Below are 25,522 nucleotides of genomic sequence, written 5' to 3' on the forward strand. Positions count from 1 at the left end.
TTGCATTATGAGCACAAAAGTAGGTGATGTCAATTCATGATTATATAATAAAACAAAATACCACTTTACATTACTAAAACTTGTAAAACTCAAAAGCTTCTCTCAAAAGCTAAAACAGTGAAATTCCCAATATTGTAATTCTTGTTTTTCAATTAAAACAAACAAACAAAAAACTTTATATTGTGGTACAGAGGTTGCATAAGAACATTCAGCAACCACAATTGTAAACAATATAATCAAGATGTTTGGACTTTCTGCAGTTCGTCACTGAAAAGGTTTGATGGCAGATTTACGCAGACAGGAACACAGACAGGCTATAATACAAATTTGAACAGAATATCTTGATGGAGATCATTAAACTTAACCAGGTTTTGGAGACGGATACTGGAAAGATGACAGTTTTAATTGACTCATTTAAGTATAAAAACATTAATACTTACATTTTTTTTAATAGTATGTCATTACATATCTACCCACTGTGTGTATATGTGTGTGCTGACCTGTACGGATTTGAGCATGCTCTGTCGGTTGTCGAACGGCCGCAGGTCTTTGGGGATGTAGAGGCGCACAGAGCTAATGGAAGTGATGAGATGTAGAATCACAGGAACAACCTGAAGGACAAACAGACAGTTCTGATTGGACGAACCTCTTTTGGCTGCCTCTGCACGTAGAGCTGAACACCACGGCCATATATGACCAAAACCACAGCGAGAAGCTGGAGGGTCAATCTAAACACATTTAGCAGGACCGGCGTCGACATAAAGCAGAGTTTACAAGCCCATGGAGATGAAAAAGAAAAACAAGAGCCATCAGCTAAAGCCATCCAGCCTCAAACCTCTGGAGCTCCAGCTAAATCGCTTAACGTTTGAAGAAAGAGGTTAAGAGAGGAAAACAATGACAAAAACACTGCAATCACAGCTGGAACAAGGTGCTTTTTTATTTTTATGCTTTGTGACAGATGACAAGCTTCTCTAGAGTCGATTATGATTTAAAAATGCAGTAAGCGTCAGCATTTTGAGCTCCAGCCAAATGAAACCTGATCAAACCCACCAGGTTGAGGCAGAGATCCCATAATCCACAGAATTTCCTGCAGATATTTATATTAATATATATCTCTCTCTATGGAAGCCCATTTCCACCACTGAATAAAAAAATTAAAAAGTAATTGTGACTTTTTATCTCAGAATTCTGACGTTTGTATCTTTTTTTCTCAGAACTGGGTGATATAAACTTAAGTTCTAAATATCGAAAATCGATTCCGATTCCAGAATCGGATACTTAAGGTCAGGAATCATATACTTCTTGTGAAATTAAAATTTCGATTCCGCCTATCGATTCCTATGTGCAGTTTTTTTTAATCCTCATCTGTGAGGACCCGACCTAGCAATCTGCCAGGACCTTGCTCGCTAATCTAATCTATTTTGCAAACAGCTCTTAAGTGAATCTTGTTTTCATGTAGCCTGTTGTTTTTTTTCATGGTATTCAGCTGCAACTAAATGTTTAGCAAAAAAAGAAACAATAATATGCTTGATCATCTTTTACTCACATTGGAATTGAAACTGGGAATCGAAAAGAATCGGAATCGATAAGAGGAATCGGAATTGATAAAATTCTAACGATACTCAACCCTAGTTATAAAGTCAGAATTGCGAGACAAACTCAATTCTGAGAAATAAAGACAGAATTATGAGATACAAACTGACATTTCTGACTTTCTCATAACCATTTTTTATTCAGTGGTGGAAATGGGCTTCCATACTGGTCAGTGTTATTGTCAAGTAAAACTATTAAAAATCATTTTTGATATTAAATAAAGCTGAAAAAAACAAAAAAAAAAACAAAAACAAAAAAAACTAAAAAATTAAATAAAAGCTCATTTTAAAACTAATAATTACTATACAAGTATATAAATACTAAAATAACACTAACATTAATTAAAATTCTTCACATGCTCACAATTAATCACCTACTAATACTGGTTAAGAAAATCATCCAAATGTTTTTTTTTTTTTTATAAATGAGGAATACTTTAGGAATTCTGCATTGTTTATTACACACAGTGTAAAATAAGGTTCATGTGTGCTATATTTCTTCATTTCACACATTACTGACATGTCCAGCACAAAGGTAAAGAAGAAGTCCACTTTCAAAACAAAGATTCACATATAATGTACTCACCCCCTTGTCATCCAAGATGTTCATGTCTTTCTTTCTTTAGTCGTAAAGAAATTATGTTTTTTGAGGAAAACATTTCATATAATGGACTGATATGGTGCCCCAATTTTGAACTTCCAAAATGCAATTAGGGTATGTCGGTATCTCATGTTCTCCCTCAACTTTAAAATCGTCCTATATCGCTGTTTTACCTTTTTTTGTTAAGGGTGTTTGATCTTCTTTGCATGTTCACTTTGCAATGACTGGGACGGTACTTCTACAGTGATGTAGGATGATTTTGAAGTGATTTTTGAAGTTGAGGGAGAAAATATGATTGGAATTTTTCGACATACACTAACTGTCTTGAGCCAGAATACACAGTTCATTGAGAGTAAAACAAGACGAGCATTTGAGATTTAAAAAGTATTTAATTTATTATTATTTTTTTTTTTATGAAAATAACCGACCATTTCACTAGATAAGACCCTTCTTCCTCGGTTGGGATTGTTTACAGCCGCATATGGGACATTTGAAGCCGCATTTAAACTGCATTTTGGAATTTCAAACTCGGGGCACCATATCAGTGCATTATATGGAAAAAAAAAAATGCAGAAATGTTTTCCTCAAAAAAAAATTCTTTCTGACTGAAGACAGACAGATATGAACATCTTGGATGACAAGGAGGTGAGTACACTATATGTGAATCCTTGTTTTAGAAGTGGACTTCTCCTTTAATAGTGGATGTTAAAAAACACAAGTGAAAACCACCAAGAAAAATATATCATCTCCTAAGTTCAGACAGCATGTTTTATAGCCCTAGCCTCTGATCTCATCCACCTTGGTGGTTTCCTGTATGATTTCTACATAAAATCTCAGCTGGTATGGCCTTTTTGGGTCACGTTCACTATGAAATTCCCAGTGTCACTCACTCACCTGCATCTCGCCCTTTTCTCCTGGGCCTGCCGGTTTGGCTGCCTCCGTGGCTGCATTTTTCACACTGTCTTTGCTGCAGTGGAGCAGAACCTCCACCACAAACAACGGGTCAACTTCAGCACCTCCAGCCTACAACAACACAGACATTACATTTTTTCTCTCCACTAAAACAACCTACTTTTTCACAAAATGTTCATTTTATAACATTTACAAATGTAGTAGTTCAGTTGTTTTGCAGCTGGCCATTTAAGTAGTAAGCACTGATGTATTCATGTCATCATAAATGATGTCAGAAAGGTGCAGAGGTTCAGAATGAGTCATTTTTGCAGCTTAGTTTCATTAAATGTTTTTTTTTCCTCACTTGGACTTGGCAGTCCTGTGTTCCCAAAGTCACAGTGTTTATATAGTAAGATCTCTCCTTGTATTCACTTTAAACACAAAAAGCATATGGCAATACCTTGGCATTTGTCTTCTTTTGGAAATTGACGACTATACCCCAACCAAAATCCAGATCTTCTCTTTTCACCTGGTTATGAAAAAACCAAAGAGTTTTTAGCATTTTCAAACCAAGTCTGTGGAGGCTATATCTTCCAACAAAAGTTGCTAGCTTGAATTGGATGAAAAATTAACTGTATTTGTGTGTATATAAAAAGCCATTGGACATTTACCCTGACCAGTCTGCCTGGCTGTAGGAAGGGCAGGCAGTATCTAGGTTTGTGAATAAATTCCTCAATTTCTTTGCCCAGTTTGGCCAGCTGCTGACGAATCTTATAGTAGGTCACCACGCTCTCTTCATTAGGGATTCGTATCGCATTATACTCCTCCTCCAGCTTTTTCATCTCTGTGGGAATCACAGAAACAAAAGATAGGAATAATAAAAATAAGTTCTGAAAGCTGTGACAACCCAATTACTGATATGTACAAGCAAAGCCAGTTTCAGCTGAATTTTAACTGCTCTGTTGTTCTAAACCCACAACTAACAGGTTTTTCTGTGGAACACACACACACACAAAAAAGACATTTTGAAGAATGTTCCTGCTGCTCTTTTCCACAGATAACTACACAATGGTCAAAAATCGATTACGGAATTTAAAGGAGAAGCTCATGTCAAGAAAAAAAAACATTTACAGATAATTTACCCCTTTGTCATCCAAGATTTTCATGTCTTTCTTTCTTCAGTCGTAAAGAAGTGATGTATGTTGAGGAAAACATTTCAGGATTTCTCTCCATATAGTGGACTTCAATTGTGCCCCCAAGTTTAAACTTCCAAAAGGCAGTTTAAATGCAGCTTCAGATGGCTCTAAATGATCCCAGCCGAGGAAGAAGGGTCTTATCTAGCAAAACGATTCGTCATTTTCTAAACAAACTGGCTATTTATATACTTTTTGACCTCAAATGGTCATCTTGTCTGTGTCTGCGTGAACTGTTTCTTCCGGGTGAATACAATTAGGGTATGTAAAAAAACTCCCACCTCGTTTTCTTCCCCAACTTCAAAATCATCCTGTGTCGCTGCAGAAGTACCAACCCAGTGTTTACAAAGTGAACATGCAAACAAGATCTAACGCCCTTTACAAAAAAACAAAAAATAAAACAGCAAAGTAGGACGATTTTGAAGTTGAAGGAAAAACAAGATGGGAGTTTGTCAACATACACTAAATGTACTGACCCGGATTACACAGACTACGCATGCGCTGAGATGAGACAAGATGAGCATTTGAGGTTAAGTAGTATATAACTTGTCAATTTGTTTAGAAAATGGCCGATTGTTTCGCTAGATAAGACCCTTTATCGGCCGGGATCATTTAGAGCCATTTGAAGCCGAATTTAAACTGCATTTCAGAAGTTCAAACTCAGGGGCACCATTAAAGTCCACTATATGGAGAAGAATCCTGAAATGTTTTCCTCAAAAAACAATTTCTTATTGACTGAAGAAAGAAAGACATGAACATCTTGGATGACAAAGGGGTGAGTAAATTATCTGTAAATATTTGTTTTGGAAGTGAACTTCTTTAAACTACGGTAAATATTGCTTTAAATCACAATAGTTCTTACTCTCCACAACGCCAGGCACGGCTCTATAGTGCTGGAACTGGTAGAAGGATTTTTCCAGCATGTACTCCGGGTTGATCTCCTCCACACGCAGTAGATTGAGCACCATGTTGTAGGTCAGGTGGAACGCACTGTTCAGAGGATCAGCCGAACCCTACAAGAATAAAAGATGCTACTGAGTAAATCATGAATGACATGAAACCAACTCAATCCACTGACACCCATATGGTGAGAGGAAGATGAGTTAAAACGTTTTCTGCAACAACAGGGCAACATATTTAACCATTTGACAGCGTTTAATATATCTTCAATATTTAATATATCAAATTTCCTACAGTAAATATATCAAAACTTAATTTTTGATTAGTAATAAGCATTGCTACAAACTTTATTTGGACAACTTTAAAGGTGATTTTCTCAATATTTTTTTTTTTTTTTTGCACCCTCAGAATCCTGATTTTCAAATTGTTGAATCTCAGCCAAATATTGTCCCATCCTAACAAACCAGACATCAACAGAAAGTTTATTTATTTAGCTTTCAGATGATCTATAACTCTCAATTAAAAAAAAAAAAAGATCCTTATGACTGGTTTTGTGTTCCAAGGTCACGTTTGTTCTAAAAATCGGTTACAAACTGGTTTTTTTTTTTTAATACAGAAAATTGAACCAAATAACCATGTTTAAAAACAGAAATGTTTAATTTAAAAAATTAGTAAAAAACCTAAAAACATTAAAAGGTATGTATTCCACAAATGAAATTTATTTTAAGCTATATGTAGTAATATTATATATAAAAAAGCATTTTTAAATACTAATATTAGACAAATATCAAATGTCTTAATGGCCAAATTAAAAGCTCACTGAAACCATTGCAATACTTTATCTTGATATTTGATAATACAGAAGAAATGAAATCAGATATATTGTAAATATTCAATAATAACCCATTCCAATCTCTTGTACACTTAGCAATTACTTATTTTACAATAAAATGCTTGTGCTGCCAAGACAAACAACTCTTTTAAAAAACAGAAGAACAAAATCAGAAAAATCAACCGCTAAAACCTTTTTTAAACAAGCGTAACCATCTACTGACCACAGGAAGAATACAAAAACCACACTGCTCTGTCTATTAATCAACAGGTTTTGCAACACAGAGCATGACTCGAAGGAGAAAACTGAGAAGGCAATACTGGCGTGCCAGTCGATTCATTTTAATTACATGGCTTTCCTAGCACTCTCTTGGAAACTTTACAGGAGACCTATGATGAAATACAATTTGAATTCAATCAGGAAGGCATTGAGCAATACTTTAATGGACTCGAAGCAAAGATGGGATGTGGCAATGCAAGCTTCAGAGGGGGGGATCGGGAGTCCGCAGGGACGAATCCTGGCAGGCAGGAGTGTGAGACCGAGAGCACTTACGGACTTCATGCTAAAGTGTGTATTAATGAATGGGACGGCGCCTTACAGAGGGTGCCAAGGCTTAGTAGGGGGATAAGGGGTTTAGGATCAGAGAGATTGTGTGTCAGCGTGTTGGCCGTCACCTAAACAAAACGTGGGGAAAACTGCTTAAAGGAACAGTTCACCCAAAAAGTAAAGGGAAAGTTCATCCAAAAATGAAAATTCTGGCATTCATTACTTAGCCTCATGTCATTCCAAACTTCAGCTTCATATCATTATGGTTGAACCACTGATGTCACATGGACTATTTTATTGATGACCTTACTACCTTTATAGGCCTTGAACATGGTAGTTGCGTTGCTGTCTTGCAGGGTCAGAAAGCTTTCGGACTTCATCAAAAATACAGTTGATGTCAAAAGTTTACATACACCTCGCAGAATCTGCAAAATGTTAACTTAACCAAAATAGGATATTTCACATAAAAGACGTTCACATATATTCCACAAAAGAAAATAGTAGTTGAATTTGTAAAAATGACTGTTCAAAAGTTTACATATGCTTGATTTGTAATATTGTGTTGATACCTGAATGATCCACAGCTGTTTTTTTTGTTTAGTGATAGTTGTTCATGAGTCCTTTGTCCTGAACAGTTAAACTGCTGCTGTTCTTCAGAAAAATCCTTTAGGTCTCACAGATTCTTTGGTTTTTCAGCATTTTTGTGTATCTAAACCCTTTCCAACAATGACTGTGTGATTTTGAGATCCATCTTTTTTTACAATGAGGACAACTGAGGGACTCATATGCAACTATTACAGAAGGTTCAAACACTCACTGATGCTCCAGAAGGAACCACGATGCATTAAGAGCCGGTGAAAGGGGTGAAAACTTTTTGAATTTGATCAGGGTAAATTTAACTTATTTTGTCTTCTAGGAAACATTTAAGTATCCTCTGTAGCTTCTGAAGGGCAGTACTAAATAAAAAATATATATAATATTTAGGCAAATTAAGAAAATATACACATCTTCATTCTGTTCAAAAGTTTTCACCCCTGGCGCTTTGTTTTTCCTTCTGGAGCATCAGTGAGCATTTGAACCTTTTGTAATAGTTGCATATGAATCATACAGTCATTGTTGGAAAGGGTTCAAATACACAAAAATGCTGATAAACCAAAGAATTTGTGGGATGTAAAGGATTTTTCTGAAGAACAGCAGGCAGTTTAACTGTTCAGGAAAAACAAGGGACTCATGAACAACTATCACTAATCAAAAAAAAAAAAAAAACAGCTGTGGATCATTCAGGTTACAACACAGTATTAAGAATCAAGTGCATGTAAACTTTTGAATGGGATCATTTTTATAAAGTCAACTTATTTTCTATTGTGGACTATATGTAAACAACTTTTTTGGTGAAATATCTTATTCAGGCCAGTACTAAATAAGAAAAGAACATGCATTTTATATGATCCCTCTTATTTTGGTTTAAAAAAAAAAAAAAAAAAAAAAAAAAATTTTTGCAGATTCTGCAAGGTCCATGTAAACTTTTCACTTTAAAATGTATCAGTTTGTGTTCTGAAGATGAACAACAGTCTTACGGGTTTGGAACGACATGAAGGTGAGTAATTAATGACAATTTTTATTTATGGGTGAGCTTCCCCTTTAAATCAGTCATCATGTTTAATTTGGAGCGTTACCTTCAGTAACTGTTTGCCCACCGCAGGGCTCATCTTCTCATCCACCATGAAAATGACTATTCCCCTCTCGTCCATTCCTCTTCTGCCGGCACGTCCTGACATCTGGATGTACTCTCCAGAGGAGATCTAATGTGGGGGGTAGAAAAAAAAAAATTATAACTCTCTGCGGTGTTTGGGGAAAAAAAAAAAAAAAAAAAAAAAAAAAAAAAAAAATTAATGAAGAAATAAAACGAGCACTGTAAAAAAGCAAAAGCATGTTAATTGGTTAAAGATACCTTAACATATACAGTTTTTTGTATCTAACAGTATTTTGTGCATAATTTTATTGTAAATATGTTTTTGGAGCCCTTTGAAGCTGCATTTAAACTATATTATGGAAGTTCAAAATCTGGGCACCAATGAGGTCCATTATATGGACAAAAGTCCTGAAATGTTTTCCTCAAAAACCATAAATTCTTTACGACTGAAGACAGAAAGACATGAACATCTTGGATGACGTTGTTCTGGAAGTGGAGTTCTCCCTTAAAATCAAAGGGTGTGCTTGCTATAGTTACTGCACTGAGAACTAACATGAACTAAGGCTGATGATACACAGGGCAACTTTCTGAGCAATGCTGCGGGGCAACTTTGGGCATTGTTGTCGTCATCGGGCAACCAGATGAGAGACAGGGCCCAGATAGAACTTTGTTACCCACTGTTAATGGGAAAGTGCCCAAGCAGCATTGCTCAAAGTTGCCCTGTGTATTATCCGAGTAAAGTATTGTCTTTAACTAAAGTTACCACAGATTAATAAACAGTTTAATAAATGTATTGTTTGTTGTTCATTCATGTTAGTTAATACATTAACTAACATTAACTAATGGGACCTTAATGTAAAAGTGTTACCAAATTTTACAAATGTCTTTTTTTTCAATCTTACTGACCCTAAACTTTTAAACATCACTGTCTACTTCATCTTCTACATTTCTCCCTATTGATTCTCATGTTTTCCATCGATCAGGAAGTTGGGCGGCCTGTTGACGTGCATAATGGTGGTAAAATCACCACAAGATGTGGTTGTTAATAGCTTTTGCTCTGAGGAAACATCTGCAGTTGCCCAAACGATAAGGTTTCCATCCGAAAGTTCCTTACTGGTACGGCTCTGATAAATCACAATCTGGCACCAGCCTCAAACAATGTAACATATCAGCCCATTCGTTTTGCAAATATTGTGTTTGCCTGATAACCCCTCCTAACGTTCCACCGCTACATTACAGCAACCCGCCGCTGACCCCAGATCAGTTTTATCTTCTATTAACTGCTAAACGTCCCAGAGAGGGGTTCAGTGCCTGCGATCGGTTAGCCAAAACCTTGAGTGTGCGTTTTCTGGCAGACTCATGGATACCAGATGTTCCTTACAAAACGTTTTAGATGGCAGCTTCCATCGCTCACTCGCTCTCTGCCGAAGTATAAAAGCCAAGGGCCTCTTTTATTCACAACAGCTTGAGTCATTGCCTCACACTCACGCAAACAATACGTGGCAGCTTGGAAGGCACTGTTGCTCGACCCCGTGTCCTCTCTGTGCAACGGTGGATGAAGAGGCGAGGAAATGCATTTGGAAATTTGATTAGTGATCACTATGAGAAGCAGGACACAGGATAAGGTTTGCCATTTACCCAGCGGAAGTCTTTGCCGTCAAATTTGCGTGCGCTGGTGAAGAGCACGGTTCTCGCAGGCATGTTGATTCCCATGGCAAATGTTTCTGTAGCAAACAAGGCCTAGAGAACGACAGAGAGAAAAATGTTACACCAAACCATTGTTACAGAGGCACGCAAGCTATTATGAAAATTTTGACTGAGATACTAGCAAGGTAAAGGGATAGTTCACACATAAATGAAAATTCGGTCATTAATTATTCACCCTCATGCCGTAAGACCTTCGTTCATCTTCAAATCATAAATTAAGATATTTCTGATGAAATCCAAAAGCTTTTGGACCCTGTATAGACAACAGAAAGGTAGTAAGGAACTCATTAAAATAGTCCATGTGGCATCAGTGGATCAACCATAATATTATGAAGCTAAAAAGCATGTGTTTTAATCTTGTGAACACGTGTCAAAGACTGATACGGAAGAGAAGAAATTGCTGAATTGTGTTTTCTTGCACACAAAAAGTATTCTCGTAGCTTCATAAAATTATGGTTGAACCACTGATTTTAATGAAGTCTTTGCTACCTTTCTGGGCCTTGAACATGGTAGTTTTCCTCAGAAAGCTCTCGGATTTCATCAAAAATATCTTAATTTGTGTTCAGAAGAGCAACGAGGGTCTTACAGTTTTGGAACGACATGAGGATGAGTAAATAATGACAGAATTCTCATTTTTGTTGAACTATCCCTATTTAAAAAAATAATTCTCTTTCGTTCCATGAGAGAATTTTATACAAGAAAAACAAAAACCCAAACTAATAAAAAAAGTTAAAAATAAGTTATCATATTAAACAACAACAACAAAAATAAAACCAAATAAAAAAAACAAAGAACAAAAAATAAAACAAAACAAGAGTTAGCATAATAAACAACAAAAATAAAACCAAACAAAACAAAAAAACAAAAAACAAAACACCAAACAAAAACTAAAACAAAACAATACCAAAGAAAACAAAATGGAAACCAACCAAAACAAAAATAAACTTGATAAAGGTCATCAATTATGAACGACTCGATGTTTACCCAATGCGGTAGTGTTTATCCAACATTAAACAAAGGTGCTTTCAGTTGTTTGTGGGTTGCTTGAAGCATCTCACCTTTAGCAGCCCCTCAGAGAACAAGATCTCGATGGTCTCTTTCAGGATCGGGAGGAGGCCGCCATGATGAATTCCAATTCCTCTCTTCAGTAACGGCAGAACATGCTCCACCTGTTGACAAACAATCCCAATTAAACACGCACGGCTTCGGGACTATTCCAGGTCATGCTCCGTCACGTTATTACTGCGTTTAATCACAGCTCAGTCAGATTAGCATAGTGTAGCTAATTGAGACCATCTTAAAGCCCTATTAACACCAAGACCTGAATTTTTCAAGGCATGAACAAAAAGTACCAAATTTTTTAAGGAATGGGTCTCCTAAATATGAAAAGTCGGTCTTGTAAGCTTTAGTGTAAGTGGTGCACGTAAGTGTTCATCATTTAAAGCAGTGTCAGATCTGCTTCAAGTTCAGTAGCAGCAGCTTATAAAGTAACAGCAGACAAAATATCCTAATAACCAGCTGCTGTGATGTCCAAGTATGTATAACTGCAGACCGGAGATCTCCAAAATGGGGCGTGAACTCCAAAAGTGGGCAGAACCTCCAAAATGGGGAGGGGTCTTGTCACGCAAAGACTTTGATCGTTGGCTCTGACTACATTTAAAAAAAAAAAAAAAAAAAAAAAAAAAAAAAAAAAAAAAAAAAAAAAGTATAAATTAAACATTGTTTCTACTTGATCAAAAATAAAAATATGCTATATAAATAAATATGCTCAGTGAGTGCAGAGGCCCAAAGCTTGTGGCCAGTGGTGTTCAGACTGGAGTTTGAACCTCTGCTTAATGATGTAACGGGAATCGCCCGCAAGCTCAGCCGCGAGCTGTCTAGCACAGCGCAGGGGAAAGGTTTTACTCTATCGCTTCATTTTAATGGGGTCATCGGATGCCCATTTATTCCACAAGTTGATATGATTCTTTAGGGTCTTAATGAAAAGTCTATAATATACTTTGGTTAAAAATTCTCAATGATTGTGTAAAACAACACCCTTTTTATCTTGCCAAAATCAGCTCTGCAAAAATCATCCCATTCGGGTCGAAGCTGCTTTAAATGCAAATGAGCTCTGCTCGCCCCGCCCCTCTCTTCTCTCTGTGGAGAGACGAGCCTGTTTACTTTAGCCGTGTTTAGCCACTAAACTTGCTAACTAGCACATTATAGGGAAAGGCGATCGCAAAGATTCATTAAAAAAAAAAAAAAAAAAAACCCTTATACTTGCTTCTGCTGTAAGTGAAGCTGGATGATTCGTGTGAACATAGATTAATATATGTAGATCGGGAGGCGCATTCCCTTCACAAACAAACGTAATCCACTGCATCTTCAGCGGCTCAGATGTCGGGAGTAAATGACGACCACTTTGTACATCATTACATCCAGCAACACAACACCTCAATCGCTCAATTCTTGTCTAACTTACATCCCTGCTCCGGCATCAAAACATGGAGGTTGGACTGTTACAGCTGATCTGAGGTAAAACGCTCATGTCAATCAACTATCATGGGATCTGCCTCTGTCGGCATCTGAGAATGGCTCGATTTGAAAAAGGGGAATATTTTATTTTTACAGATCAATTAAAAACCACTGCATGGATTTTTATCATTATAGGGTAGATTTGTACATACACTGCCAACACACATTAATGTTCAAACAACATGTAAAAGTGAACTTAGCATCCAATGACCCCATTAATTTGCAGGGTAGGAGGGGGTAGTGAAACTTGGTGCAACTAAAAAGGTCACATTTTGCGGCGAGGGAGTTACGAAACGGCTCGTCGATCTCATATCACGTAATCTGTAAACTGTTTATCTACCACGCTATTCAGCGCCAATCCGGCCGTGCAGTCAATTTCACTGGTTAAAGTTAGGGTCAGGTGTGGGGTAGGTTTAGGTGTTAGCATTTTTGTAGCATAGTGTAGGAAATCAACGCTGTGATTGGCACAACCAATAAAATCTTTAGAATCAGCTGTGGGGTGGAGTTTGCACTAACTCTTTTGCTTTAGACTATCTACAAGTGTTACATCTTAAAATAAATTGTTATGGTTACCACTGCACTTTTCTGGGAAAGAAAAAAGAAAAAAAATTGATAGTTATTTTTAGATTCAAAGGTTCAATGTACTGTCATTCAATGAACTTCATTATTACTTAATTCTAACAAATATGTTCTTGTTTAAAAACTAACCAAAATTAAAAATAATTTGCTTATAATTTCCATACAGGAGAGACTTGGTGTTGTTTTTAAACAAAGGGAAATATATCGGTATCGACACTGGCCAAAATGAGTTGAAAAATATTGGCATATTGATATCCATATATAGTACATCGGGCAGGACATCAAAACGCTCACCTATCATTCATCAATCTCAAATATGGCTTTACATCTGAATGATGTAGTAGCAACTTTACATGGTCGCTCAATCTAATGTTAACCTAATGTGCGGAGTGTGGAAGCTGAACAGTGGCACGCTCACTGCTTGATAGATGCAGGTGCCGGTGCAGTCACTTGCTCTTAAAATACTCATTTTTGGTCATACAGATAAAAGACATCTTTTAAATCACAACAACAAAACGTTGCACTTTTGTAAAATAAAAAAAAAGCACACAGGATCCGCATTCTGCTGTCTCAGATTCTGTGAACTTGAGCATGAAACTTCAAAACTCTGACATGAGAAAAAATAATCAATAGAAAAATATTTTCAGATCCATATGAAACATGCTTACAGGCGCATCACTACTGTGGAGATGACGAGTCAGTGTCGCCGACTTTATCTCTTAAGCCGAAAACAAAGAAAGCACTAGTTTAATCAAAATAAAGGCTGCGTCCGAAAACCTAGTCAGCTGACTTGCTGCCTCGCTGCCTTATCAGGCAGTGACTTCGAAGGCTGCGAAGGCAACTCTAGAAACCGTTTCGGACAGACTTCAGAGGCAGCAGAACGTAACGCCGTTGCTAGGTTACCTAACGGTTAAGTTGTAGAATTTGTAGAAAAACGATTTTATACAGCTATATATAAATGCTTTAATACATAAAGATCTCAATGTCATTACCCACTGAAGGTCTGTGCTTCGGAAAAGACGACTGAGAATGGCAGCTACTTTTTGCTTGAATAAATAAAAGCACTGATGCAAGTAATATTGCAGAACAGGTCATTGTTATTAGTGGCTGTTTCGTCATTATTACAAGCTTTTTTGCATGCGCTTGAGTGCTTATTAGTTCATATAGGCAATTAAAGGGTTATGATTTACATGGTTTATTAATAAACATGCAACTAATGCTTAAATGAATGACTACTAGTCAACTAGAAAAATCTTTAGTTGAGGGCAGCCCTATTATATTTATAATTACTATTTATAATAATATATGTTATTAATATAAACTATACTTTATCGCAATTAAACGTACATTTATTTAAATCATTTTCATAAACTGTATATATTTAAGAAAAAAAAAAAAAAAAAAAAAAAGCTGAATAAATTAAAATCTATCATTTCTTTTAGGGAAGTGAAAATATCCACAAAGGCAAATCTGGGTCAGCAGCATCGCAGAAATGTGTCATTGACAACAAACAGGCAGGGGTCAAGTTGAAGGATAGTCCGTTCCTCATAAAGGCAACGTTTACACAAACGGCATATTTGAACTAGTTCTGTAATCGCTCATCCTCCAAGAGCAGGCGTTCTGATGAACGATTGGTTTATCTTCACACTGACAGAGCAGAGTCCATGAAGACCATCTGATCTGAGATCAGCATCTCTACCACGAGTATGAGCCAAGAACTCTGCTGTCCTGCAATGTGGAAATGGATGACAGCATTGTTGAAATGTAGAAGTGGATGAAATATGGTGTAGGAGTAACTGCGGACAGGAGGACCCGAGGAGAGTGGAAAGTTTAACGAGCCTCTTGAAACCATTTTGGGATTTGCTAAAACACCCAGTCACCCCAAACAAGTTTAACACGTACTGCCCGACTTTACTGTGGTTTGTGTGGCAGACCTTCAATTACCAAACCAACAGCTTACAAGTTTAAGTGAATATTTTGCTAAAAAAAAAATTAGGATGTATAATAGTAGAGACTTGAACATCTTAAAAGTTTAATGTGGTTCAAGTGAACATTTTAGGGTAGTAACCAGATAAAAATAGATTTATTAGCAACTCTGTGCTTGGTGTAATTTACTACCATTTAATTAAAAATGTTATCCAAAAAATGTGGCAACATTTTGATTCTTGTTAAGTCATTTCAATTGTTGTTAAAAGACTTTTACTATGTTTTTCAGAATAAGAAAAAAGCTTAAACTTATTTTTAAATCTTGATGTTTTTAACTGTTGTTTCACTTGTTTTAAAAACGATGGAACGACTGCAAATTATACTAAATGTAAGCATCACGTATTTGTTAAAAGAATAGTTTACCCAAAAATAAAAATTTGCTGTAAATGTGCTCACCGTTAGACCATCCAAGTTGTAGATGAGTTTTTGCATCTGAACAGATTTAGAGAAATTTAATATTACATCACTTGCTCACCAATGAATCCTCTGCAGTGAATGGGTGCCGTCAGAATGAGAGTCCAAAAAGCTGATAAATACGTCACAATACTTCACAAGTAATCCACACCACTCCAGTCCATCAATTAACATCTGGTGAAGTGAAAAACTGCATGTTTCTAAAAACACAAGTTAATCATTAAGGCTTTTTACTTTAAACAGTGACCAAATCCATTAACGCAATTGTTTTGTACTGGACTTTTGGACTATTTTCACTTGTAAACAGTCTTGATCTGTGCATATTTCTCTCCTGATTCAAACAAGACCACTTTTTCACTGAAAAAAGCAATGCGACCCTGGACCACAAAACCAGCTGTAAGTAGCATGGGTATATTTGTAGCAACAGCCAACAATACACTGAATGAGTCAAAATTATTTATTTTTCTTTTATGCCAAAAATCATTAAGATATTAAGTAAAGATCATGTTCCATGAAGATATTTTGTAAATTTCCTACCGTAAATATCTCAAAACTTAATATTTGATTAGCAATATGCATTGCTAAGAACTTAATTTGGACCACTTTAAATGCGATTCTCAATATTTAGAATTGTTTGTACCCTTAGATTGCAGATTTTCAAATAGATTTATCTCAGCCAAATATTGTCCTATCCTAACAAACCATACATCAAATTCTTTCAGCTTTCAAATTATGTATAAATCTCAATTTCACATGACTGATTTTGTGGTCCAGGGTCAAATATTATGGACAGAGGACTCGTATTTCAGCCGGAAGCAATGGTTTGCAGTTAAAAACATCTCAGTGACTGGAGTGGTGTGGATTACTTGTGAATTGTGATGTTTTTAATCAGATGTTTGGACTCTCATTCTGACGGCACCCACTCACTGCAGAGGATCCATTGGTGAGCAGGTGATGTACTACAAAACTGTCAAATCTGTTCTGACGAAGAAACAAACTCATCTACATCTTAGATGGCCTGAGGAAGAAAAAATGAAAACTGAACTATTGCCTTAATGATAATTTGAGCAATCGACAACCAATTTTTGTTAAAATACTCACCATTCAATGATACTCAGGCAAACAAGTAAAATGATCAGCCCATGCTGACAACCTAAATTTTAGTAAACCTATTTTGTAGTCGACAAAAACTACCATGCAAAGAATTTACCTGTGGCAGCTTTTTGTCTTCATCAGACAGGCAGTCTGTAGCATTGTTGAACACCTCTTCCACCAGTTTCTTCTCATCATCTGGAGTTGGACAGAAATTAGATATCAAACATCAGATGCACACTGGAACTACTTTAGTGCACATGTAAGTCAGCTTAAAGATCTGTGCGTGCTTTATACAGGACTTTGCATGGAAAACACTATAAACCAGAGAGATATATGCATATAGTGAGGCCAGCATATAGAATGAGACGGAGAAAAAAAAAAAAAATATATATATTTTTCACAAAGTGTACTGGGGAACGGGAGAGCTGCCATGTTTTCTTGCTCCAAACAGAGTCTAGAAACAATGTGTCACGAAGGATTAGAACATCTCTATTTCTGCCTGCAGCATGTGGTGTAGTCAGATCTCAGCAGGCTTAACGCATTCAAATTCACAGCATAACAAAAGGCAAACTAAATATAGAGTGGCAGTTCTCAACTGGCTTTGCTTTAGGACATCAATTGGTGACCCAACACAATGCCAAAACTGTCAACAATTAATAAAATAAGCTTTAAAATTAATTTTCTAAGTTTATTAAAGCAACAGCAATAAGTTAATGTATTAACTAACATGAATGAACAATGAACAGCACATTTTTAACAGTATTTGTTCAGCTTAGTTAATGTTAATGAAAATAATCATTCATTGTTAGTTCATGTTAGCTCACAGTGCATTAACTAATGATAAAAAGCACACATTCTGATTTTAAAATTGCATTAGTAAATGCAAAAATTAACAAACTAAGATAAATAAATGCTCTTGAGGTACTGTTCATTCTATGTACGTTAATTAACGTAGTTAACTTTTTTAACTAGGGCCCTAGGATTTCCATGATGCTGAAAATGTGGACGGAATTTGTCAAAGTTTAAATAAATTAATCAAAAGTAGGTCATTACACTTAAATCAAACCGCAATATGGACTAGTATCTGTAAATATTATGCCGCAAAAATACCATTTAAATGTGAATCCTGCATGTTCTGCATGTGTCTGTTTTAATGAATGGAGCAGACGAGCAGTTTTGTTTACTACACACACACACTGAAGCGTGTGTCACGCTCACTGTGATTTCAGCATTTGACTGTTCCATTTTAGGAAAACTAGCGTCATATCACATACACAGAAATGTAACGGTAGACACGGCAACCCGTCAAAATAAAAGTCTGGTTTAATTTGAAGATATTTTGCCAGAAATATATTACTACTATTACTACTACTGCTAAAACAAAAACTATTTCTTCCATTTTATTTTTATAAGTAAATTCCCCTTTGTTTGCCAAAAAAAAAAAAGTTTGCTTAATTTTCAATAATTGAAAGATAAATTAAATTAATGTTTTATGCCATCATTTAATAACCAGAACATTTTAAATACACAACACAGAATTTCTGAGGACAAAAAACAAACAAACAAACAAAAAAAAAACACTTTCAGGCTATTTTAAGAATAAATTTAAATAAATATGCATGCAAATAATTACACATGCTAAAACACAGAATTTGATAACAATAAAACATATGGTGAGAAAAAAACATTTCATAGGGCCCTAAACTTGTCATTTTTCTTACACCTTCATTAAATTGATGTGAAATTGCATGCGTTTCATGATTGTAATTAATTAGACATGCTTTTTGATTCCTAAAATTGAATTTACCATTAAAAAGGAGTTGAGAAAAATTAAAACAGAAAAAACGGAACTTGGGAAAAAAAAAACGGATTTCATAGGGCCCTAGTTAACCAATGACCCTTATTGTAAAGTGTTAGCAAAAAAAACATTTTCATTACTTAAAATAAAATTTGTGATATAAATGTTTTATTTTCAGCTACATTTTCTCATTTTTACTTAGTTTAACTTGATTTAATAAATTAAAACTGATTTAAAAAAAAAACTACTAAAATTAAAATGAAAACAGAAAAACAATTACTCAAACTATTAATAAAAACATAGCATCTGAATGATACCAAACACTGATATATTTTCTTTTTCACAATATAATACTTTCATTCGGTTTAGTGTGATTATTCAAAAACGATCATTAATTAAACATTCATAAACACTCCAAGACATTTAACAAAAGTTAACTTGCATTAATTAGGCAGTGAAATTAACAACAAAGTCTTAAGATGTTCCAAAACAATACCCATTCTTGTCTTAGGACAACTTTAACTTTTTTTTGATCCACTTCAAATGTTGACTAAGGTTTTCAAAAGCATTTTTTAAACAAATTTCATGAATAATTAAACATGTATGTATTAATTATTAATTCACAAATATTACATTTTTGGCAGGTTGTACCAAATGGTTACTCAACATGACTGATGTTGTAAATGTTTTTTTTTTTTTTGGGTCAAGAACAACTGAAAAACTAAAGTATTTAAGGTGCAGTCTTTTGATATCGTGTCAGTTGCACCACCTTGACATTCTGACTTCATACTCCTTTCAAGTTTACTTAAATATTTTATGCATGACCATATGGTTAGGTGCATGTTATTGTTTGCATTTGCTTTTTGCATATTGTTTTGCATTGCTTTTCTGTTACATCAACAAAAAAAAAAACAGACCAACCAGTTGAGAACCAATAATATAGACTAACAAAAGCATCTGACTATCCCAACTTGGTCACAGCATTACTTGAGACCACAACATCTCTTCAGCGGTCACTACATAAGCAACTCCTCAAGAGATCATAAAACCAACTCCGCTTGTGCATGCTGGAAATGATGAAAATGTTCTGGAAACCCTCTATAAAATCACACTTGAGCTGGAAAGCTCTTAAGATGACATCTGCTCTGACAGAGCCAATGAAAACAATCTCCCCATCTCAAGCAAGACTTGCAAAACAGTAACAGCTGCGTGGATGACTGCTAGCGTGGTCCGAAATGCTCACCCGTACACCATCAAAGGCCAAAGACTTCAAGTCTTAAGTGCACGCTATTTCTCAACCAAAACGCGTTTAAAAATCCACAACAATGCAACGCTTCTGTGTTCACCGCATCAGTCATTTTAAAAACGAAATCAAATTAGGTCTTGCAAATCAAAGCAGTATTGGAAGCTTTTGAAGACGAGAACAGAAGGAAAAGCAAGGCTTGACACGTCAATAGACTTTGATTCTAAAGGACCACGTTCATGCGTTTGGCTCCGTAACGCATTCAGTTTGAAAACAGATGAATATTTGATAAAGAACTCCCTGCAACTGTTTCAGAAATGAAAAATTCTCCAAAAACACCACGAAGCTGAGCTCATTTCTTTTTCCTGACATTTTTGGCCATGATTTGTATTTTTTTTAAATCTCGTTGTAATTAATTTGAGAGATAAAACCTCATTGCTCCCATATTTGAGCAATAAGAGCGAGATAAACCATCTAGCCCTAGCACGAAAAATAAGCAAATATTTCTTCAAAGAAAAAAAAAAAAAAAATGACATTACGCCTCTTTCCAAGGATTAGTTTAACCTAAGAATCAGTTCTTGCATGCGCAACTGAAAGATGAAAGATATCCATTTAAACCCTTAACTCAAGTAAGAACAACAGTAATAGTCTTAGCAAGCAGCATTATTAAATATTACAACATTAATACCTGTGTTGAAATCCAGTTTGGCCACCTGCAGTGCATAGGCCTCACATTCTTTCTTACTGAAGCTAAAGATGATCACCGGCTGGAAGTTCCTTTCCATGATCATCTTCACAATCTTGAAGACATTGGATGGACCTAAGAATCGAGGAAAACAAAACAAAAAAAACAATCATTTAATACAGCAGCCAGCATGTTCCCAAAAGTGTTTACACTTAAACTCCCTATGACATCAAAATGGATTTTTTGGCTTTTAGTATGACTATGTCAGCCTTAAGGTTATCTACAGGTTAGAGCGTTTTAAAACAATGATAAAATTTGCATTGCAAGATACAAGCATTCAAAACTCATTTTCGCCAATATGGATCAATAATTTTGTACTTTAGCTTCTCATCAAACTTTGTCCAATCAAATGCTCTCGAGTCCAAAGCGTCCCGCCCCTTACCCTGTAAATAGATGCTAAAGCAGCAGCTAAAATTTGTCACTTGCTCACAGAATAAGTATTTTCTGTACAGTGAATGGCACGTACTGCACTATATAGGGGATAGGGAACATTTCAGACAGTGTGAATGTGCTTTCCACTGGAGTGAAAGAAGTCTGGTCTCACACGAACCGCCGCAACGCACTAGGAGACAGAGCAGATCATATGCGCGAGTCAGCGCATACCACAAAACGTATCAGACTCATTTGAATACTACACAGAATAATATATTTTACAGCGATTTGGATGAGATTATGGCTGTCATATATGTATATATATATACGTATATATATATACGTATATATATATATATATATACGTATATATATACGTATATATATATATATATATATATATATATATATATATGACAGCCATAATCTCATCCAAATCGCTGTAAAATATATTATTCTGTGTAGTATTCAAATGAGTCTGATACGTTTTGTGGTATGCGCTGTATATATATATATATATATATATATATATATATATATATATATATATATATATATATATATATAAAGTACATAAAATATTGAACTTCAAAAATCATTTCAAAATCATCCTACATCCCTGCAGAAGTACAGACCCAGTCTTTGCAAAGTGAACATGCAAAGAAGATCAACACCCTTAACAAACAAGGTAAAACAGCGATATAGGACGATTTTGAAGTTGAGGGAGAACATGAGATGGGAGTTTTTCGACATACACTAACTGTCATGAACCAGAACAAAAACAGTTTAGGCAGAGCAAGAAAAGACGAGCATTTGACATTAAAAAGTATATAAATTGTATTATTTTTATGAAAATAACCGATCGTTACGCTAGATAAGACTCTTCTTTCTTGGCTGGGATCACTTACAACCGCATTTAAACAGCATTTTGGAAAATGTGGGGCACCAGATCAGTCCATTATATGGAGAAAAACCCTGAAATGTTTTCCTCAAAAAACTATTTCTTTACGACTGAAGAAAGAAAGACATGAACATCTTGGATGACAAAGGGGTGAGTAAATTATATGTGAATCTTTGTTTTGGAAGTGAACTTCTCCTTTAACACTGTACATAAATTCATGTTACATTTAAAACGACTGCTTCTATACTACCGCTTTAACGTTTGTGTCTTTTAAAGTTTTTTTGTTTTTTGTTTTTTTTAAATCAACCATTTATCTGTAAATCCCTAATTGTAGATATGCCCGACAGCAAAATCCTGTAACAGGAAGTTAATTTAATTTTAATCAAGCTCAACTTCAGCTTCAGACTTAGCTCGAAATCCAGTGATAGGAAGTTAATTTAATTTTAATCAAGCTGAACTTCAGCTTGACTGAAATAACAATGAGAATTAGATTATCATATCTGTGGTTAGTTTAGATGAAGTTTGGGAGCGACATTTTAGACTGTTTTGTGCTTTATGTGACTCTGGACCACAAAACCAGTCATAAGGTTACATTTTTTAACATGGAGATTTATACAACACCTGAAAGCTGAATAAACAGGCTCTCCATTGATGTATGGTTTGTTAGGACAGTACAGTATTTGTCCAAAATACAAATATTTGAAAATCTTGAATCTGAGGGTGCAAAAATTTGCATTTTACCCAATATATTTAAAGTAGGAAATTTACAAAATATCTTCATGGAACACGATCTTTACTTAATATCCTAATGATTTTTGGCATAAAAGAAAAAAAAAAATCTATAATTTTGACCCATACAATATATTGTTGGCTATTGCTACAAATATACCCGCACTACTTACGACTGGTTTTATGGTCCAGGGTCACATATTTGCACAAAAGGTCAAAACCGATCCGTCTCAGCTGACTATTTGTGACCGGCTGATGCAAAAATGGACATTAATATTTGGAGTAAACAGTGGCATATTGACGATTCAGACCAGTCAATATGCATGATTCACTGCAAATCAATGGGAGTCCATCTGAGTATAATCATTTATCTGAACTAGTGACTGAAATGTGGGTTTGGGCCTCTTACTCCACAGTCCTACACAATTTAGCCTTAAAACTAACATGAAACAGCTCACAACCCATTGTGCTTGCGTATTCTGATATTATGTGCATGTTAAACAGGATATTAAACAAATTAAAACAACAAATGAGTCTAACATAAACCTATTTTTAAGAAATTTACTGAGAAACTTTTTTCTTCAGAGTGTTGAATACTAACCTTTGGTTCCACCCTTTCTGCCTTTGGGGTCCCACTTGCCCCCAACGTTGCCTCCTGTGTCCCCCGCATCCCTCAGGACCTGCATTGCCGTGTTAAAATTGTCTTCTCTGAACTCTCCCTAACAAGAAACGGCATGAAAAACTATTACATAACTGCAATGATACAGTGAATATTTTCTTAAACTTGATCAGTTTATTGCGAAGTTGTGGCTTGGAAGTTACGCAACACACACACAGACACAGTCACTCCAGCTTTCAGGAACGGTGTTGAATTACATCTAGACGTGCCACTCTTCAAACGACAGTTCCAATACTACACCCATGACAGATAATAGTACACAAATTCCATTCCATAACACAAAGAGTGGCGCACACACCCGGGATCATTTGGGTGTGTTTACAGGGATAATTCAGCCAAAAATTAACATTTTTTTAAGCCATCCTAGGCGTTTATGACTTTCTTTCTTCAGACGAATACAATCAGAGTTATATATATAAAAAAAAAAAAAAAAAAAAAAAAAAAAAAAAGTCAGACTCTTCCAAACTTCTCTTCAGCAGTGAATGGCTGTTGAAATTTTGAAGTCCAATAAAAGTACATCCATTCATCCTAAAAAGTACTACACACAGCTCTGGGGGTTAATAAAGGCCTTCTGAAGCAAATCAGTGCGAAACTGTAAGAAACATATCTATATTTAAAACTGTAATCTCTAGTTTCCACTAACTGTCGTACACACATTTGTGAGAGTGGTGTTCCAGTGGATGACATAGGATGTAGACATAGCGTACGCTCAGGGTTCTACGCTTACTTTTCTTTTAAGGAGCACAACCAATAATCAAAAATTCTGATCAAAACTTAGCCTTCCCATTACAAGGTGATATTTGACTCCTTAAAGTGTTTTACAGGGAAATTTAGTTTTTACCTTTGTAATGGCATTTTTCTAACTTCATTAAAAGTATGTCATCCTTTGTCAATTTTTTTTTAATTATACTTTTTAAGCTTTTTAAAACTTCTAATTAAAACACCACAATAAGTTACCAATCAAATGAAATCTATATATAGAAATATAAAATTTAGAATACAGAAATATTAAATGATTTAAATAACTGAAAATATACTTTAAAAATAAAACTAATTCTGCCAGTAGGCGGCAGCAAATCACTGAATTACTGAATCACTCATTCATTTGATTCGTTCGAACGGCTGATTCATTTGGGAATAAAGCAAGTGACACTTTATGAATGGGAAACTGAATCACTGACTCACTAGATTTGTTTAAAAACGCTCACTTGTGACTTGTTTCAGGCTATTTTTGAGAAGAAATAGTGCAAAAACAGGCAACAGTGTTAAAGTCAAACAATGTAAGTCACCTAATATTAACTACTTGTTTATTTAACTGTTGTATTAAATCAGTCTCATTTACAAACTCCCTTGAAAATCATTAAAAGCTGTCACTCATCTTAGTTCACTGTGATCTCACAAAGTTCCATTACAATCAACCAAGTTCTCTACACTGCACAATCTCTTATTTACGCTCTCTCTACACTTTGTTTATGAAAGGATTGGTGAGATATGTCTGTGATACATTACTCAATGTTGCAAAAACACATAGACACCTTTGAAGCTCCCCTCAGTGCAAACACAAATATGCTGATGGTGTCAGTCGCACTGGTGCTCCTAAATATTTTTTCATAGTTGCACACGGTAGTTTTCAGTCACAAATGCAACTGAAATGATCGCACTGTAGAGTCCTGTCTTGTGAGAACCAAGTTTTATTTCAAGCAAAGGAAAACCAGTCTCCCCTTCATTTATATCGAAATCATCCAACATTTTTCTTCACGAATCCTTATTTTGTAATTCTAATTTGTGACTGGTGTTTTGATTTGCTCTTTTCTCTGCGGTTCTGTTTATAACTTCTCACCAGAGCTTACGGTATGTCTGCATCATCCACTGGAACGCCACTCTCTCACGAATGCATGTACGACAATTCGCGGTTTACAAAGCTTTAAATATGAATATTTTTCTTACACAAATGCATTGATTCTGCACAGAAGGCCTTTATTAACCCCCATGGAGCAGTGTCAAGCCCTTTTTATGATGGACAGATGCTCTTTATTGGACTTTAAACTCTTAACACCCATTCACAGCCATCATAAAGCTGGGAAGAGCCAGGACAAACTCCAATTTCACTTGTCTGACAGAATAAAGACATATACTGTATATTTGGTTTAAAAGGGGAGTGAATCATGGGGTCATTTTCATTTTTGGGTGAACCATCCCTTTAATCTTCATCTCTAATGATGGAATAAAGTTGATGCAGCTATCCAAAGTGCTCTGCTACTTACATTTTCATCAACAACAAGGTGGAGTCCATCGCCCCCTGCTGGAAAGATGTAGTGCTGCAGTGGAGTGGGGCGGTAGTCTGTGTACACCACGTGGCAGGGCTGCAAGTAAACACAAGGAGCTCACAATCATCCTGGAACAATTATGGATGCATTATTGCTGTGACATCAGACGTTCCTTTACACATTGCTAACGTGTGTTGTGGCTGCTAGGGTGTTGACAGTTGCTAAGGTATTCTGAGCATTTA

General features: G+C 35.6%; 1 protein-coding gene across 1 annotated transcript in view; it reads right to left on the reverse strand.

Annotated features, from left to right (window-relative positions):
- mtrex (Mtr4 exosome RNA helicase) overlaps positions 1–25,522 on the reverse strand; it is a 57,071-nt gene that overhangs the window by 23,469 nt on the left and 8,080 nt on the right. The window contains exons 9-20 of the mRNA XM_051121727.1: positions 25,278–25,376; positions 22,936–23,053; positions 20,276–20,407; positions 16,662–16,741; positions 11,014–11,124; positions 9,887–9,988; positions 8,232–8,357; positions 5,140–5,290; positions 3,756–3,928; positions 3,545–3,613; positions 3,088–3,216; positions 501–611 (exon numbers count right to left, since the gene is read on the reverse strand). Of these exons, the coding sequence (XP_050977684.1) occupies positions 501–611; positions 3,088–3,216; positions 3,545–3,613; positions 3,756–3,928; positions 5,140–5,290; positions 8,232–8,357; positions 9,887–9,988; positions 11,014–11,124; positions 16,662–16,741; positions 20,276–20,407; positions 22,936–23,053; positions 25,278–25,376 (1,401 nt within the window). The remainder of the gene's footprint in view (positions 1–500; positions 612–3,087; positions 3,217–3,544; positions 3,614–3,755; positions 3,929–5,139; positions 5,291–8,231; positions 8,358–9,886; positions 9,989–11,013; positions 11,125–16,661; positions 16,742–20,275; positions 20,408–22,935; positions 23,054–25,277; positions 25,377–25,522) is intronic.

Source organism: Labeo rohita, chromosome 10 (assembly GCF_022985175.1).
Source record: "Labeo rohita strain BAU-BD-2019 chromosome 10, IGBB_LRoh.1.0, whole genome shotgun sequence".
Classification (NCBI taxonomy): Eukaryota; Metazoa; Chordata; class Actinopteri; order Cypriniformes; family Cyprinidae; genus Labeo; species Labeo rohita.